We start from the raw sequence: 18,697 nt of genomic DNA, 5'->3' as shown, positions 1-18,697 counted from the left end.
TGTATGTAACCTGAAGCGTATGTAACCCGAGGTACCACTGTATTGTGCTCTAGGAGGCTTAGTTTAGTCAGAATCAAGTACACACCACCAGAGTTAACACTAAATACCTGTAAACAATAAATTCCTGTAAATAAGCCACTACAGAAACTAGAGGGCTGTGAAAATTTGTGTACCAGGCTTTTTAGAAATGTCTACCCATGTACTGTCTGATACCAAAGGGGTGCATTGGTTGCCAGATGTGATTCCCCACCCCCCAGCTCTCCTGCCCCGTTAAGGTTGCTCATGGCATCAGCCGTGGAAAGGACCATCACTTAGCTTTGGAGACCCCAGCTGTCCTAGGTACCAATTTACACCTGCAAATCATCAATGGATGGACAGTTCAGAAATGCCAGATGACAATAACTGCGCCTTGCTACGGCTCCAAGCCAACAGTGCTGATTAGGGGCGTAATCTTTTGTCATTATGGAGCTCCCTTCATAGTTCCAATGCCCTGGTAGGTTCAAGGGGTGGCAGCCTGGGAGGGGGCATTTGAGGTGGCAGCTCCTGGCTGTGGGGTTCCTTCCCTAGGGAGGCGAGTCTGGCAAGTTGACTGTATGTTTTTCATCATATGCTAACTCTTTGCCCAGGTTTATGACACCTCAGAGGTATACATTTTAGTCCCCACCCTATTATTCAGATTGTAGATTGATTTAACTGATGCTGCATTTTTACGTTGCTGTAAAAAAGCCCGCCCTGGGACCTTATGGTAAAGGGTGGGTAAGAAAGAAAATGAATGAATAATACACATGTTCTCAAGTTGCTGTGTAGAGAGAGAGAGCTGGGGATTAAATTCAAGCAAAGTTCTACATCGCAACTGCAGGGAGGGTGAAGTAAAGGAGGAGGTCAGGCCATTTCAATCTCAGAAATAAGAAAACAGCTCAACATCTTCTGAAATACCAGAGACAATGAGGTTTTAATTAGGTGCTTTTCTTCATGCGCCGTAACAGTCTTCTGGTACCATTCTTGCTCCGCACCCCTAGCCCATAATATACTAACAGAGCAAATATAAAGATGGACCTGAAATAATAATTTAACTTGCTCACCCCACTGATAGAAGTTCACAGTATTATTCATCATTCATTCCCACCATGGGTCAGTGTATTTGACAAAGTATAGGATAAAGTGCATTATGGGTTGTTGTTTTTTGACACAGTCCTACGAAATCTCTCTAATGTACATTTACAGAACAAATCATAATGGGTACAGCCCATTTTCTCATTATTCCAAAGTAGATGGTGCTTGCTGTTCAAGGATTCGACATAACTCCCAGAGACATTTGGCGTTAGAGATCGTCTTTCGTTTCAAACTATGGTGCAACCTTTTCCTTGGAAAGGAGTTTCCAGGTGGCTCTCTTACAAAGTTGTATACTGAGTACATTCTGCAAAACTCAAGTACTGTCATCAATCTAATTTTTGGTGTCATTGACGCAAGGGACGCCACCCTGTCACAGTAACTCCTGCTCATCGTCTTCAGAACCGGAGGGCCCTTGTCGCACTTCTTCGTACCATTTGTTGGTGAGGGTTTTCATCTGTATGCGTCCGTGATGTAAGTCCTAAGGCAAAGGAACATTGCAACCGCTTAAGACAGCATTTCTATCTTTCCCTATGTTGGAAGAACAGCCTGTGGCTGAGAAGTGCGATTTCTGAACGTGTGGGTTCTGAACAAAGCAGGCACTGAATCTAAATCAATTATGAAAGATTTCTTTGTATGCTACAAAATGTTGCTGTAGCTCATCCAACCACGCTGTGTAAAAGGGAGCGTAGTGGCAACATTCACACAGAATAAAGAAACTTTGCAGGTGGAAGGAGTTTCCCTGCCAGGGTCTGTCTCAGCCTGGGGAATGCCCTTTCTCTCTTGAATCCCACACCTAGCTTCTCTCTCCAGGGAGGCCTGAACGGCACCAATGCTGTCACTGTTTCAGCACCAAGCAAATATAGGTTTGTTTGTTTGTTTTTGTTTGGTGCTGCCTAGATGCCTAAGAAACAATGATTGAATGTTTTTACACTAATAGTGTTTTTAATAAGTTGGGTGTGTGTTTTTACAGTATCACTACATATTTTTCTTCTAAACTGCTTCAGGAAATTGCTGTGCGAAGTGATTCCTAAGAATGTGCTGGATCAGGCCAATGGCTCATCTAGTTCAGCATTACAGCTGCCAACCAGATGCCAGTGGAAAGCCTGCAAGGTGGACATGAGCACAACAGCACTCTGCCCACCTGCAATTCCCAGCAAATGGTATTCAGAGGCACAATGGCCAAACCCACCTCTTGTGTGAGCCGCCTAGTGAAGAAAGGATTCAAGTATTTAACATCGAGCCACATAAAGCCTTTGAGGTCCTGGCGCTTTAAGTAGTGGGCTTCATACTCTTCCTCGGTGAGTTCGGACAAGTGTTCAGATTCAATGGTGTTACCCTGGAGAGATCAGAGAAGGGAAATGAAACATCAGAATCCCAAACCATTGTTTCCTCGGTCACTTCTTAGCCTTTCCCATTCACATACTTCACTGAAGCCAATCAATACTCCCGACAGAAAGCAGCAATATAAATAATAACGATCATTCGGGTAATGAAATGCCAATTTCCAGCAGACCATTTCAAGAATGTGGGTTCAGAGGAGGCTGAAACTGCCATGGCATTCATCAGTCCTGCTCTGATACTGCTGACGGTTATGGCTGTGCCAAACACATGGAGAAGGAAAGTTGCAAGCACATCTGCTAGGGACCTGGTATTTATCCAGCAAGACTGCTTGCCTCTTTTGTGAATGAAGCCTCCAACTGAGCTTTGCCCAATCTGGATTTGCACCATAGCATCAAAGTAGATGGATGGTCAAGAAAGCCACTTCCGCCTGCAGAAGGAGGTGGTGTTGCGGGCTTCATGCCCACACCTCAGCCTCCACACGATTGAGGGAATCCCCGGCCGTGTCATCCCCTGGACAGCCAATCAGCTGGCTCGGGGGCATGGCCTGCCCTATTAAACGCAGGCGCGGCGGGGGGGGGGGCGGCGAAACCCCCTGAGCCTGGGGTCCATGCACATGCCACTAAACTGTGGCTTAGCACAACATGTAAACAAGGCTTTTAAGTGTCTTCGATGGGAGATAATGACGTTGGAGTCACCAGTGTTTCAAATGCCTGCTTAAGTTCTAGATGCTTTTCAGGGGAGAACAAGGTAAGCGTCCTCAAGCACTGCATGATCAAGTGAGGCCGTGAGTTGGAGTGGGCAGGTGAGTTCAGAGGCTTTAGGGGCACTAGAGGAAGACTTCAAGGGCATCTCACCCGTGGGAACCACACTGACATGCCCTGTTTGACACAACACCTGGATATGGTGCAACAGACACGTCAGGCTTTATGTGAAGGTTCACATGAATTGTGCATCTGAATGCTCTTCCAGTACAACTCATTTTCTCAGTACAGCACTGGCCAGTTCTGAACACTTTGCTACCTGCTCTGTACATTGCAGAACAGCAGCTTGGGTACAGCCAACTGTTTCACAGTACTTCTAGTTTGGCAAGATAGTGGACGTAAGCAACCTTTACTCTTTGGGGAACTCTCTCTGCCTTTCTCTGAACAGAGCCATGAATATCCCCATTTTGAACAGCTTGCCAATGATTTACAGCTGCCGCTTAATGGCGGAGCGGAACACCACTGTCTCCCTGAGTGATGTGTGACTCACTATCTATGTGTTATTATCATCCACTTATATGTGACTCAGTCCACCCAGTGCTATCATGACTGAATTTCAGCAGAAATGCTATTTCACTTAAAGGAAATAACTTGCCATTAAACTTCAAGTTGTGAGTGGCATTACAAACTGGAAAAGGGCTCTGTCAAACCCTGGATTAAAGGGCAGAGATGTTCCATGCAGAACATTCAGGAGGCAGTCAACTCCTTGGCCTGCAGGCCTCTCCTTTCCTTTAATTCCCATACAGTGACAGAAGCGGTCAGAGAGTTTGGCAAAAGTGAAGGATCCGCCCCGCTTAAGCCTGGAAGGAAAAGGAGCTCACCATTTTTTCTGTCTTGCTGAGGTTAATGTCCTTCTTGTTCTTTCGCCGGGCTTTGGAGTCTTCAATGTCGATCAGTCTGATTAAGGGCATGGTTCCTCCTCCCAGTAACAAGATGGTGAACAGCACAATGATGATTGTCGTGGTGCCAATGAGCTGCCGCTTCTCGATCGGCTCCAAGCCCAAATGGAGGCTCAAGGCATATGGGATGGCCCCACGCAAGCCTAGAGGAGCAGAGGGAAAATAAGGAATGCAATTTATTTACCAATAGGCAGGCTTCTTAAGCTACACAAACGATTTGGTTGTTTTACTTGTTGCTTTTAGATTGGGCACATCCCATACCCAGCACCCTGGTTTCATCTACTGCAGCCCACAGACTTTTGACAAGGCTGCATTTGTCATCCCTTGTTACCCTTCACCCTGTCTCTGTTGGGGAAAGGGTTGCAGCTCAGTGGTAACATGTTTTTTGCATGCAGGAGGCCTCGGGTTTAATCCCTGGCATCTCCAGACAGGCCTAGGAGGGACCCCTGGCTGAAGCCCTGAGGAGCTGCTGCGAGTCAGTGCAGACATAACTGATTTACATGGACCATTGGTATAGGACAGCTTGCTATGTTCCTAGTGTCTCCTTCACAAAACGTTGGACATTTGAGTTGCCTTATGCTGAGTGAGGTCACTGGCACATCCAGCCCAGTATTGCCTACTCTGACTGGCAGTAACGCTGCCCGGAGATCTCCACCTGGAGGTTTTTCCCCCATCACCTCCTGCCTGGCTCCATAAACACAGCATCCACACAGCAACCTTCTACCTGGCCATTCCACTGGAGATGCCTCAGCCGGAGAACTTCGGCATGCAAAACTTGTGCTTTGCTGCTGGCTGTTCCAGGGCAGTTAAATTAGTAGCATACAAAAAAAAAATAAATGGAAACTGTAAACTCTTCAGGGCAGGGACCTGTCTTTTTGCTTGCATTGCTCCATAAACGTTGATCAGTAGTACAATATGAAGAAATAACTAGGTTTTTTTTATTAAAAAAAGTATCAAGTAAGCCAAAATACTTACCACTAAACCACATGATGAACATCATTTTTGGGGTGATCTTGTGATCGCGGAAGAAATTGAGCAGGTAGGAGAGGGGGAAAATATTGACAGCTCTGCCAAAAAGCACAAGCACCTGTCAAAAGACAAGCAAATTAGCCACTGGGCAAGGGGAAGCGTTCTTTCAGGTGCATCAGAGCAGTCCAAATGGTAAGCAGCTTGCGAGGACACTCCTCAGATTAGCTGACAATCAAGAGTCACAAATAACCCATTATATACCAGCTCTTCTGCCAGGGGTTAGTATCCAAGGAAGTGCTTCCACCGGAAAAAGGATTTCTATTTTGCACAACTCCCCCTCCCTCTCCTGTCCCTGCGTATGCCCCGTGCCCTCCCCAAATCTGCTCAAGAGGGCCAGGGGAAAACACAGAACAGATTTAGGGGCTGTGCGGGAAGAGGAAGAATTGCATCCATGGAAAGCGTAAGAAGCTCACCGCCCCAACTAAAGGGATAATGAAAACTATTTCTTTAAAAAGGGGAGTGGGGTGTAGCTCATGATATAGGTTACAATAATGTGTGGGATGTATGTAAAATAATAGATGTTTTTTTTTTTTCCTCAGTTATACCCCATCAAAAGACAACCTTCCCATATTGTCCTAAAAGTAGGTATATATATTCTTGTGTGTGTGCACGCATACACACACACAAACTTATCTGTGGAACGGTCTCCCTTGGGAGGTGGTGGACTCTCCTTCCTTGGAGGTTTTTCAGCAGAGTTTGGATGGCCATCTGTCATGGATGCTTTAGCTGAGATTCCTGCATTGGAGGGGGTTGGACTGGATGACCCCGGGGTCCCTTCCAACTCTACAATTCGAAGATCATTCATATGCTCCTCCCCCTGGCAATTCACTGTTCAACAGTGACAGAACACTCCCTGCTAGCAGCAGTCCCTGCTGTAGACTATTCTCTTTAGGCTGCCCACTGAAAGCAGGGAGGGGAATCCATCATTCTGACACTCTTAACTATTTCTGACTATGAGATGGAGCAGGCAGCCAACAATCCCCATGTTTACTTGGAAATAAAGCAGCTCTAAATAAAAAGGGACACTTCCAGGGAAATATGCAAGGGAGCAGAGTGCATATTAAGTAATTGTGACTATATATTGTCAGAGCTTAGGCAAGAACTATGGGTTTCTTGCACAACCACTGCATAACAACATGTCGTGTTCGGAGATGTGCACCTTTTGTTTCGAAAGAGAAGCAAATGCCTAGCTTCCAAGGCCTCCAGAGAGCGAGATGGTCAGAGGCAGTACCTCTCCAGTAGCAAACATGGCGGGGGGGACGTGACAAAACAAGGTAGCCATCACTGCTTTGTCGTGCTTGCGAGCTTATTATGAAGGCACCCAGCAGGCCAATGCTGGAAACAGGATGCGGGACTGGACAAGTCACAATGTCTTGCCCTTGCTGGGTCCCTGGTTGCAGGGGATTTGTGCAAGGCAGGGATGTCCAAGGCCGCTCCAAGGTCCAATTCCAGGCAAGTTATTTGCTTCAATAAGGGCTCAGGGAAAAAGCAAACCAAGGGGCAGTGCAAGGTCCATGCCCCAGGAAGCGGAGGGTCAATGGAGGGCTCAGGAAAAAGGCAAACTGAGGGGCTGTTCAGGGACAAGATCAGGGACAAGATATAGTGCTAGTAGCAATGTGCTGTTCAAGCTGCTCTCCCAGCCTCGTAGTGAGGCTCTTAACCCAGAGCCCCACACTGGTTCCTGCTGCAGCCTCTTAGAAGTTGGTAAAAGAGCAGTGGCGTGTGGTGAATTTTTTCATACGGGAACAGCTAGGGCCAGAGGCATCAGCTTGTGAGGATAGAGGACAAAGCCCCATCCAAATCCTCCCCCCTCCCCGAAGAGTAATTTGCAGGTTTCTGTTAGTCTGCTAAATTCTATTCTGACAAACAGCAGTTCCATAAACTGAGGGGCCACCACAGAAAAGGCCTTCAGATTATGGGATGGAAGTGAGGGTGGCCTCGACCAAACAAACCTTTAAGCAGACTTCAAAAACCTGTTTGTTAACCTGATCTATTCACAGAGCTCTGTTAACTTAATAAGCACAGCCACTAAAAGTCGATGGGATTTCATTAGGGTGGACATTTCTAAATTATAAGAAAATCCCACAACTCCAGAGTGTGATTGTTAATTTACTTAACTTTCTCATTCACCCTGCTCTTGAGACCTGCATTTCTGAACTTTTCACATATACCTAGATAAATATATTACAAAGAGAATATATGCCAAAATCACAGACCCTTGAGAACTTTGACCAAGATAGAACTTTTGAAAAGCTGTCTCAGGCTTTTGACATGGTGCCCCTAAGTGCAGTCACCAAGAATGCTTTGCCATTATTCCTATTTTGCAAAAGAGAAGCTTTTTTAAAAAAACAAAAACAAAACACAATGGCTATTCAGTGGGTTCATAACTCATCAGAAAATGGAGCCATTAAAATTTGTGGGTTCTTTGAAACAGCACCAAAGGAGCTCAACACAACACCTCTCTTTAAAAAAAGTATGAATGTTTATCCCTTAAGAAAGTACTTACTATGCACCAGATGACAAAGGACATTTCAAACTTGTGAGGGAAGCTAAATATTGATAGGCCTAGAAATGCAAAAACGCATGTTTCTGAAAGAGAGAGAAAACAGACAAACAGTCAACCAGGCTGGATAATGCAAAACCACATGCATGGCCCTTTGATGCTGCAGTTTATTAGCACTGAATTACTGTGGCCTGAACGGTGTGGGGAATTCTTAAAAGGACCGCTTGATACGTATGCAGCTGTATAAATGAACAGGCAGCCGGAATAGTGTTGTAAAGAGAAATGGAAAGAAGCATTCATGACACCCTGATATTTTCTATTTTCTTCTTAAAGGCAGTAGAAGCGGAAACAGGGAGTAGGAGTTTCCTCTTCTGCTTCCTTTGCAGAAAGCTCTAAAATTGGGCTGTATCTCCTTTTATGTTCTAAGTTGGCGGAGCATACATTGAACTGGTGAACAAAAGCAACAGCAACCCACCCCACCTAATAATTAAAGACCTTGTATGTATATGCTAAGGGGACGCGGGTGGTGCTGTGGGTAAAAGCCTCAGCGCCTAGGGCTTGCCGATCGAAAGGTCAGCGGTTCGAATCCCCGCGGCGGGGTGCGCTCCCGCTGCTTGGTCCCAGCGCCTGCCAACCTAGCAGTTCGAAAGCACCCCCGGGTGCAAGTAGATAAATAGGGACCGCTTACTGGCGGGAAGGTAAACGGCGTTTCCGTGTGCTGCGCTGGCTCGCCAGATGCAGCTTTGTCACGCTGGGCACGTGACCCGGAAGTGTCTCCGGACAGCGCTGGCCCCCGGCCTCTTAAGTGAGATGGGCGCACAACCCTAGAGTCTGTCAAGACTGGCCCGTACGGGCAGGGGTACCTTTACCTTTATGTATATGCTACCTGTGTGAAAACCGTGAGAGAGAGCAGAGAAACAGATGAGAGCAAATGGATTATACTTTGGATGTACTGACACAAAGAGCCTTACATTTGGGCTCACGTAACTAGTTGATCAGGAATAGACAACTGCATGTGCTTAAAATTAATTAATGTGTTTAGCAATTAAGAGTGTTGGACTAGGACCAGTGAGAAGAGGGCTCAGCCATGAAGCTCACTAGTTGACCTCAGGCCAATCATTTGTCTCTGACTAACCTACCTCGCAGGGTTATTGTGAGGATAAAATAAGGAGCAGGAGGAGAACAGTGTGCACCACCCAGAGCTCCTTGGATGAAAAGTATGACATAAATGTGACGGTGATAATAACAATAATTTAATTCCCACTTAAAATAACAAACAAAAATGGCTAAAATAAGGCAATATCAGAAAGGACGGGCTATGCAGAGATACTTTTTTATTTAGTCACTTTATATTCTTTTGCATTCATTTGTTACCAGGTCCCCCCCCCCAAAAAAAAGTTTCTTTATATCCAAAAGCTTTTAACAGCAATGTAGGCATGTTGCATCTCCTAAATCTAAAAATAGCCTAGAGGGGGAAAGGAGTCAAAGAGATCTATTTTGTTATCAATCTTGTGGCAAGTCTTAGCCAGAGCCTGGAGGATGAGGGAGAGAAAAAGATTTACTGCACATTTTATCTTGTTTGGCAGTAAAGGTGACTTTAGACTGCTTGGCAGACTCCGTATTAGTAAGTCGGAAATGTGTGGAAGAGATACTCCCCTGGCTACAGGAACATTTCTCTCTCTCCTTCTCTCTCTGCCTATAATTCATGTCTCTGAATGGCTTTAAACGGTGGTTAGATGAATTCAGATGTGATCGTTCTGGCAGCAGCTGCTACCCAAGGTATCTTAAGTGTCCAGGTTCACAGGCAGGGGAGGCGATTAGCTGAGGGACAACAGCAGAGGCGAGACATCACCTCCATGCTGGCTTTCCCAGAAACATCTGGATACCCAGTGATGTCCAAGACATTGAACTAGATCAGGGATGGAGAATCTGTGACTCTTCAGATGTTGCTGGACTCCAACTCCCATCATTCCTAGTCATGCTAGTGGGGGCTGATGGGAGTCGGAGTCCAACAACATCTGGAGGGCCGCAGGTTCACATCCCTTAGATCCAGTGAGACTCTTATGATAACTTGAAACCACTGCTACTTGCTCAAGGTGGGGCGCAGGGTTCTCTTCCTTGCCATTTGATCCTAACAACAACCCTGTGAGGTAGGTTAGGATGAGAGACAGTGAGTTTCATGGCTGAGTGTGGATTTGAACCCTGGCCTCTCGAGTCCTAGTCGAGCACTCCAACCACTAGGCCACACTGCCTCTCACGCATCATGCTGTGCAGAATAACTCCTAACCACACTGCCCTGAGCTCCATGGCAGGATACAAATGTGAGAAACAATTCCCTGGTCAGGGGTTTTTAATGTCTGATGCTCTATTGAGTTTCAGTTTGTTGGAAGCTGCCCAGCGGCTGGGGTAACTCAGTCAGATGGGCAGAATATAAATTATTAATAATAATAATAATAATAATAATACAGTCATACCTTGGATCCCAAACGCTTTGGTACTCAGACGTTTTGGCTTCCGAACGCCGCAAACCCGGAAGTGAGTGTTCTGGTTTGTGAACGTTCTTTGGAAGCCGAACGTCTGAAGGGGCTTCCGTGGCTTCCGATTGGCTGCAGGAGCTTCCTGCAGCCAATCAGAAGCCACACTTCGGTTTCCAAACATTTTGGAAGTCAAATGGACTTCCGAAATGGATTCCATTTGACTTCCAATGCACGACTGTAATAATAATGGCAAGCCAGTCTATAGCTACGTGAGAGCTACATGAGTGTGTGGATAATCAGGAATCATTTTAATAGCTGAAGTTCAGATTAAGGAGACCAAGAAGAAGACAGCATATACCACACATGAAAGCAACGGTCCTCAGTGTCTGCTGCATTAGGATCTGTGTAACTGGCGAGAGGTTATGGTGAGTGTAGTGAGACATCACGATGCCAGAGAACAAGATAGCCATGATACCTGGAGAAACAACAGCACAAATCAGATAAATATTATTTCACCGTATCAATGCATAACCTTACAAATCTCCCCCCAGCTCTTGCTCACCCCAGACCAATTAGCAAAACATCAACACTGCTCTGTGATGCAGAAAAGGGAATGGGGAAAATAAATCAGGAAGCGAGCCCTACTCCACCTTTGGGTGTAAGTTGTTGCATCGACATTGTACAATTAGTTTGGCCAGCTGCCAAAGGTGCCTCAATCATCTGGTTCAACTGGTGCAAACATAGCCATACGTGTCACTGTCAGGCTTAAAGGACATCTTTATGAGCTCTAAAAGCACAGAAGCTCCTATATTTGCAAGGGCTTCCTTATTCCTTTCAAAACTGGAGACAGCTCGGAGGATGGATGCTGATGTTTAGGCATCTTTGAGATTAATGGGAGGCAGTCCCTGCTTATGACGGAGCCTCAGGTTTGTGCTGGAGCTCCTAAAGCACTTTGGATTGGGCTACCGAGCTGCATCACCGTATGAGAGGCTGAATCCACATGTTTTCTGCCTTAGGGGTAGAAGAGCTATAAATCAAAACATCTACAGGCCAGGAAACGGCACCATCTGTCCTTCCACAGCATGCGCTGCCCAGATTTCAGGGGGGGAAAGCTTGCAAGAAACCAAGAAGGAAATAAAATATTTTCTGGGATAGCAGATAACGCTGGACTACATATAGTCTGTGAATATATTGCATTTAGTCATCCACAACATCCTCACTCTTAAACAGTTACCCTTCAATGCAATTAATAAGTCAGCTCAGGGGGTGGGAGGGGCATAAACTGAAGTGGTCCCTTCAAGATGAGCACATTTATTGTGGCACAAGGTTTCCTGGGTGAAAGCCCACTGAAACCCAGAAAGCACTATTAACTTGGTAATTTCTTTAGCAAAAACAGTTTAAAGGACTGGTGAGGTTTGGCTACAAGTTGGTTGAGCTGGAATGGAAAAGAATATGGCTCAGAGCAAGTTACTTTGAGCATTATAGCCTTGCCGGTCAGCAAAATTGGTTAGAGCATGGGGCTGATAATGCCAAGGTCACAGGTTTGATCCCCTTATGGGTGCATTTTGTGGCATTGCAGGGGGTTGGACTAGATGATCCATAGGGTCCCTTCCAGCTCTGATTCTATGTACGTATATATGTATGTAGTTTGGGACTTTGAGTCAAGGTTGGAGTCTACTATAATTACAGAAGCCCACTTTTTTTGAGTTGATGCATCTTAGTAACTTAGTTCTGAGAGATTATTTTTTTTAAGATTTCAATTTTTAAAACAAAATTTATATAAGATTTACTGCATGACTTGTGATTTATCAAACTAAAGGCATCTTGCCAACTATTCAGCAGGTGAACTCATTCAAGCTTCTACGGAACTGATTTTTTAAATTTATTTTTTTCAAGCAGACAGGAAAGTGGGTTGAAGGTAGCTAAAGCCATGATTCTTTGGCATTTCCCCCCCTCCCAATTGTGACTGTGGTCTCAGAGGCCATCTGGAAGTACACTGAAGATCCTGAACTATGGTTTTAAAGCTAAGCCCATTGATTCCAAGTCCCTGTGCACTTTCTATGTATTCACAGAGCTGGAGGAAGCAGCCTGAGATATTTTCCAGTAGGGAAATCACCGCATGTACCATCCACAAAAGTGAGATCACACATGACACGTCACCAAACTCCACCTAGGCAGCATTTGCCAAGCTCTGAGGAATTTCACTCAGATGTGCAAGTGCTTGCACAAAGGAAATGAAAAACTTCCTATGCAATCAGGACTGGGCTACAGGCACAAAAAGGGGCCAAACCCCTGCAGCATTAGAACACAGATAGTGATCTGATAGTAGCTGACAGGCTCAGTAAACCTCAGTGTTTCCATAATCCCTTGGCTGATTTTTTTTAAAATGCTCAGTTACGTAATAACTCAATTTGCCCAATGTAATTCCTAACACTTCATTAAGTGTTTATTAAATCACTGAATGGGCTCCAAATTTCTAATTATTAATAGTTCCACGGTTTCCCAGATTTCATCTGGGATGCACTGCTACAGAAGGGTAAACATGGGATCATTTGGGTCGCCTCAGGATGGGGAGGTTTTTAAAGAAGGCTGATCGCCGAAGAATTGATGCCTTTGAATTATGGTGCTGGAGGAGACTCTTGAGAGTCCCGTGGACTGCAAGAAGATCAAAACTATCCATTCGGAAGGAAATCAGCCCTGAGTGCTCACTGGAAGGACAGATCCTGAAGCTGAGACTCCAATACTTTGGCCACCTCATGAGAAGAGAAGACTCCCTGGAAAAGACCCTGATGTTGGGAAAGATGGAGGGCACAAGGAGAAGGGGATGATAGAGGACGAGATGGTTGGATAGTGTTCTTGAAGCTACCAGCATGAGTTTGACCAAACTGCGGGAGGCAGTGGAAGACAGGAGTGCCTGGCGTGCTCTGGTCCATGGGGTCACGAAGAGTCCGACACGACTAAATGACTAAACAACAACAGTGTTTAGTCATTTAGTCGTGTCGGACTCTTCGTGACCCCATGGACCAGAGCACGCCAGGCACTCCTGTCTTCCACTGCCTCCTGCAGTGGGGAAGAGCTTGAAAAATCCACTCTAAATTGTATGCGCCAATACACAAGTGTTGCCATCATAAGTGGAATGGAAGTGGCCATCAAAAGAGCTGCTCCATGTCTGCCTTAGATGAATTAGATTCGTTGTGTAAGCTGTTATCAGTCATCCATCATGCCTCCTATGGAATCATAAAGGAACAACCAGAAAGGGAAGGAATAGGGCACCTCTTACATGTAAAGCAAGATGGATTTCAAGCTCTGATGCTTAAGATGAATGGCAGGCAGGCTTAGATGGAACAGACACATCAGAGAGCAACTGTGGTGCAGAGGTTAGAGCGTTAGACTAGGATGTGGGCAACCAGGGTTCGAATCCCCATCAGACATGAAGCTCACTGGGTGCGCCTGGGCCAGTCACTGTCTCTCAGCCTAGCCTACCTCACAGGGTTGTTGAGAGGATAAAACAGAGAAAGAACTGTATGTGCCATCTTTGAGCTTCTTGGAGGAAATGTGGGAAAGAAATGTAATAATAATAATAATAATAATAATAATAATAATAATAATAATAAAACTTGTGGCAAATCAAATGGGAGTTTTCTTAAGTATCTGCAGAAAGAATGAGGGAGAATGTTTCAAATTCTATATGCAGAAACCACCACTATTTGATTGTAATCTTTCATACCCACCCATTATTATAATAAATGCAAATGTACTTATGTCAAGTCACAACACCCCAGATGCTATAGAGAAATGGTCATAGGAGCACTTAGGGTCCTTACATTACATTCCATGATGATTAAACATGCATTTCCTTCCAAGTCTTAATGCAAGATCCCTTATTTGGTGGCGGGGGTAGCGGTTGGGGAGGAGAGTAGGAATGGTGTTAAAAACAGGAGATTGCATTCCAATGTTTCATTATATCAGACTCTGGAAAGGGACCTGGGTTTCCTGAAGCACCCTCGTTTGTGCTAATGTAGCATTAGCCTTGGGACTAATGTAACCACATGGGTTACATTATGAGCAAAAAGTGTTGGAACCGACTACGAAGCAGGCTTAGATCCATCAATACGGAGAGAGCTTCCTCGTCTTCTCTTCCTATAGACATGACCAAGTTCAACCAAGGACAGACACTTTATTTATACTACCTGAGTATCAACTTCATACGACGCATGGCTCTTGTACAGATGTTCTTTCTTCTACCTAGAATGTACAGCCTGAGTACACACCCCACCTTGTTCCTTCCCCTGGGTAAAAGTAACTCAGAGCAACATCAGGTTTATATGTATTGGGGATGTAAACCCACTATCCATCCCCCCTCTTTCAGTCTCAGACTGGAAGTTGGGTTCCAGGACACAAATAAACCAAGCATTAGTCTTGGTTAGGTAATACCTTCCACCCTGAGCTACTGGGGTAGAACAAAAGCATGCACTGATCTGAAACAGTGCATTTCCCACATTGTAGAGTTTCTCTACAAACTGTACTAGGGCTCAAGCAACTTCCAGAAGTAGCAGAACAGCTTTTTATTTGGATGCAACATAGCGGATGCAGAGTCTACTGAAGACTCTGTAGCACAAATTTGGCGCATGAGCTCTACAGCCCTTGCAGAAAACTGTGGACAAGAAATATGCTAAAGAAGCAGAAAGTTCTGACGATCCCAACAGACTGTGTATCTTTTTGACAATCTCAAGAGGCCTTGGGCTTATTCGTTTTGCAACTTACCTGAGAGAGAAATGCCTTCTGCAAGTCCATAGGGAAGATAAGCAAAGATGATCATCATTCCAAACTCCAGGGAAGGAGTTTTCCGTAAATCAATATGCTTCAGCACGTTAATATCAAAGAGTTAAGAAAATAAAAGAAAGATACGGGAGCAGGAAAATCGGACAAATAGAAAAACAGTTCTTTTTTGACCAGAGGAGAACAAGAGGGCTGGGGGTGGAGGTCCCATAGTGAACCAATATATAGGAACCATGAGATATACCCTGTGCAAAGCAGAGTTCTGGTATTCTTCTCTACATGCTGTATAGTGCAGCGGCAGGCAATGTTGTACACTCCAGATATCCAAGTCCCATCAGCCCCAGCAAACATGACCAATGATCATGGATGATGGAAGTTGTAATCCATCATCATCTGGAGGGCACCACATAGGCCATGCCTGATATAGTTTCAGGTAGAACAACAGGTGCTGTTTTCCTGCCATGTGGTGATGCTCTGTTGCAAGAATCAAATTTGAAAGGCTCCAAGAAGCAGGGCAGGTCCACTCTGCATACAAATGCCTGGTTTGAACAACACACTAGGCCAAATCACGGTTTATCAACATCACACAACTGTCCAGGCTCCTGGAGTGGAGCTTGCAGCCACTTTGCTCCTCACTGGTCCTTTTTGATGCCACGTGGCACTAAGCCAAGGTTTGCCCTAGCATGTTGTCCGAACTGGGACAAGTGGCTGGCTAAGCTCTCTCCTCATTTGCCACAAAGTGAAAGCAAGGATTTGTCCATTAATTTCAGTGGATCTACTGTGAATATGACTTAGTAGGATATCCCCCTGTGTTTTTCACCTTGCAAACTACACTGGAATCAGTTTGGGGAAGGACAGTATAAGAAATGCTTTACCTAAATAAATAAAATTATTAGAAAGCCTGTGACCCAGAAACATGCATTTTTCATCCAAATCATTCAGATGTATGATGATAACAAATAATGTAAGTTGCCTTTTGCCTTAACACATTATTATGCTCCAGAGCTAAGGTTCTACTTTTTGAAATGGAAAAATTTAATAGAAGGGAAACTGAACTACTCGCCTCCTCATTTTTGTTCTTCAGTTATCAGCTGTCAATGATCAAAAGATGAAAAGGTCATCTTCCCACCAACCCAGCTCAACCACAAAGGTTTAATTTTACAAAACAACCCCATTCAGTGTTTGCATTAGGAATGACATGAAAAAGACCCTTTGACTAAAGTTTGCTTTTTTATTTTAAAAAAACCATCTATTCTATTTCTTTATTTACATTAAAAATATTCTCTGCCTTTGAAATATACATGCACTGCACTAATCTGAAATCGCTAGCTTGTTTTCCATTTTCCCCCCTCCAGAAATCTTTTGAAGCTGCTTAACTGGTGTTGAATTACATACCACCTGCACTTCCCTGATTTTGCAAGATGAAGTCAGTTGGAGATGAAGTCAAGCACCATTAAAAATGCAAGACTATGTCAGCACAAAGGAGACACAATCTCTGCAACCCTAGATGCGGCTCTAGTGGAGGGACTCTGGAGTTCAAGCTAGTATGGAAAGCCAATTCAGTTTTACATAAATCCTTAATGAATGAGAATGATGGCCCAACAAGCCGTATATACATTTGGGGCTATGATGCACAATTAATCTTTTCCTTTCTCTTCCCCTCCCCCCCTCCCCCTCATCCCCCCAAGAGTTGAAGGACAACTTACTAAGCATTGAATCATATGAAGCTATAGTGGGAGGGGAGAAATTTCCCCAAATTGGGCAGAAGTGGGGCAGAATCCCTAATCTGCTTATGGGATGTTTTATACATATGAAAACTGGAGCATATGCTAACAAAAATGACCCATTACTGAAAATGGAATTAATGCATTAGGACTAGCACAGCAAACACTCAGCATATTTCTACCCCTCTATTAGTATGTGTGATGAGCTATTATACAGTAGCTTATGCCTTAATGAGAGCTGCATAGAAATGCAACAGTTTAATGCGATCCAAAATCACTGCCCACTGGCACTGCTACAATTAAAAACGAAATGGAAGAGAGGGAACAGAATGCCAACAAAAAGGCTTTTGAGGTTTTTGGGTTGTTGTTGTTTTTTTAAAAAAGATAATCTCCATATGAAACATGACCGAGAGTCATTATTAAAATGGAAAGGCATTCTGCTTGATGCATCTGCTTTACTTTACCTAAAAGCAAAGGATATTACTGCAGAAATAAGGCCAGTCAGAGTTCCCAGCGCTGCGGAACCAAAGAACATCTTCAGAAAGTAACCCAAGGCCTGCAGAAAAGTTTGCCATCCGCTCACATCTGACGTATGTTCTCTTGTCAAGCCTTCTGCTGTGCTGGGAACAATTAAAAAAAAAAGGACAAGGAAAGAGGCTACATATTTGAATCTTACGACTTGCAAGCTCCGCACCATAAAAAAAAAACCTCATCAACCTCTATTTCTTTGTTGAAACTGCTCTTAAAATGCTTTTACTGTGATATAACAAGTAGAATGTCAAGAGGCATTAAATCAAGTGCTGATGCAATCCCCCCCCCCCCGAGGGGGAAACACAACTCTACTGAAAAAACAACAATAATCTGGAAGTCTAGCTTCGCTTTTTCTGATGCTCTTAAGCAATGGTACAAAATAAGCCAGGAAGATGCCTGCTGCAGCAAAATCGTTGGGAATATGTCTAAGCAAAGAGGAGATGCACTTTTTAAGAATAAACCCACCAGCAGAAGGCCCGGGGACACACACACACACACACACACACACACACACACACACTCTTTCTGTGTGTGTGTGTGTGTGTGTGTGTGTGTGTGTGTGTTACAATGCTGGATAGATCCTGCCTCCTTGGAAAATATTATCTACGAAAAAAGAAGTTGCTCTTTCCTTTGATCAACAAGGCAGGTGAGAATGTGGGAGGGAAGCATTCTGTGTGTAAGCAGGGATCAAAGGGAAAAGGCAGATCAGGACATTGGGGGTGAATAAAACTGGAAGGCTGAGACCCTTGGGATTATAAACAAAGCATCAGGCCATAAAGCTAAGTACACTTGGGGAATAGGGCTATTTCACATGTTGTCTGGAGGCAAATGGGGGGGGGGGTCCCCGACAGCAAAATGTTGCAGCCAAAAATCACAACTCCCTGACAAGCATAGAGGAACATTATGGCATGTACTTACTTTGTTAACACAATTGAGACAGCATCATTGAGAATACTTTCCCCAAAGACCAACATGTTAAGCACAGGATCCACATTGAGAGCATTAAAGATAGCAATGGTAGCTACTGGGTCGACAGCAGAGATCAGGGAGCCAAAAGCAAAGCTGTACAAAAAGGAATAAACAAAAGTGTTAGCATTGTTTTGGACCTATTTAACGCTACTGTGCATGTAATAATAAGCATCGCTGAGCAGTCCTCGGATGCATTAATGGATTAAAAAAAAAATCAGTTTTAACAGGAGTGACTTTTCACACCAGAAGACAACAGCTACCCAGAACTAAGTGGCAATATCCTTTTCAAAATCCTTTTGATCCATCTGTTAAGTGAAATAAACTATTACCAGATCAAATGTGTGTGTCTGTGTGTCGCTTTGAACTGATTCTCACCATGTTACTAATTCAAAATGAAGGTTGTGAGCATCCTGGAGCAACCCAGTCAGATGGGTGGAGTACTACTACTACTACTACTACTACTACTAATAATAATAATAATAATAATAATTTTCAGTTTTAAAGAACAGGGCACTGTTAACAAAGAAAGAAGCAGCTGGGAAAGTTCTGCTACCCATTAACTAGCCAAATC

General features: G+C 44.4%; 1 protein-coding gene across 4 annotated transcripts in view; it reads right to left on the bottom strand.

The window, feature by feature from the left end:
• Nucleotides 1–933: 933 nt before the first annotated feature.
• SLC9A8 (solute carrier family 9 member A8) overlaps nucleotides 934–18,697 on the bottom strand; it is a 54,700-nt gene continuing 36,936 nt past the window's right edge. For 3 of the 4 annotated variants that reach the window (XM_028735167.2, XM_028735168.2, XM_077929273.1), the window contains exons 8-16: nucleotides 18,076–18,219; nucleotides 17,108–17,246; nucleotides 14,888–14,993; nucleotides 10,482–10,598; nucleotides 7,650–7,732; nucleotides 5,090–5,201; nucleotides 4,037–4,257; nucleotides 2,303–2,449; nucleotides 934–1,591 (exon numbers count right to left, since the gene is read on the bottom strand). In XM_028735167.2, coding sequence (XP_028591000.2) covers nucleotides 1,484–1,591; nucleotides 2,303–2,449; nucleotides 4,037–4,257; nucleotides 5,090–5,201; nucleotides 7,650–7,732; nucleotides 10,482–10,598; nucleotides 14,888–14,993; nucleotides 17,108–17,246; nucleotides 18,076–18,219 — 1,177 coding nt within the window. In that variant the 3' untranslated portion in view covers nucleotides 934–1,483. The remainder of the gene's footprint in view (nucleotides 1,592–2,302; nucleotides 2,450–4,036; nucleotides 4,258–5,089; nucleotides 5,202–7,649; nucleotides 7,733–10,481; nucleotides 10,599–14,887; nucleotides 14,994–17,107; nucleotides 17,247–18,075; nucleotides 18,220–18,697) is intronic. The other variant, XM_028735169.2, reaches the window with a different exon arrangement.

This window comes from Podarcis muralis, chromosome 5 (genome assembly GCF_964188315.1).
Source record: "Podarcis muralis chromosome 5, rPodMur119.hap1.1, whole genome shotgun sequence".
Lineage (NCBI taxonomy): Eukaryota > Metazoa > Chordata > Lepidosauria > Squamata > Lacertidae > Podarcis > Podarcis muralis.
The sequence above is the reverse complement of the archived record's forward strand: the minus strand, read 5'-3'. Positions and strand labels throughout refer to the sequence as shown.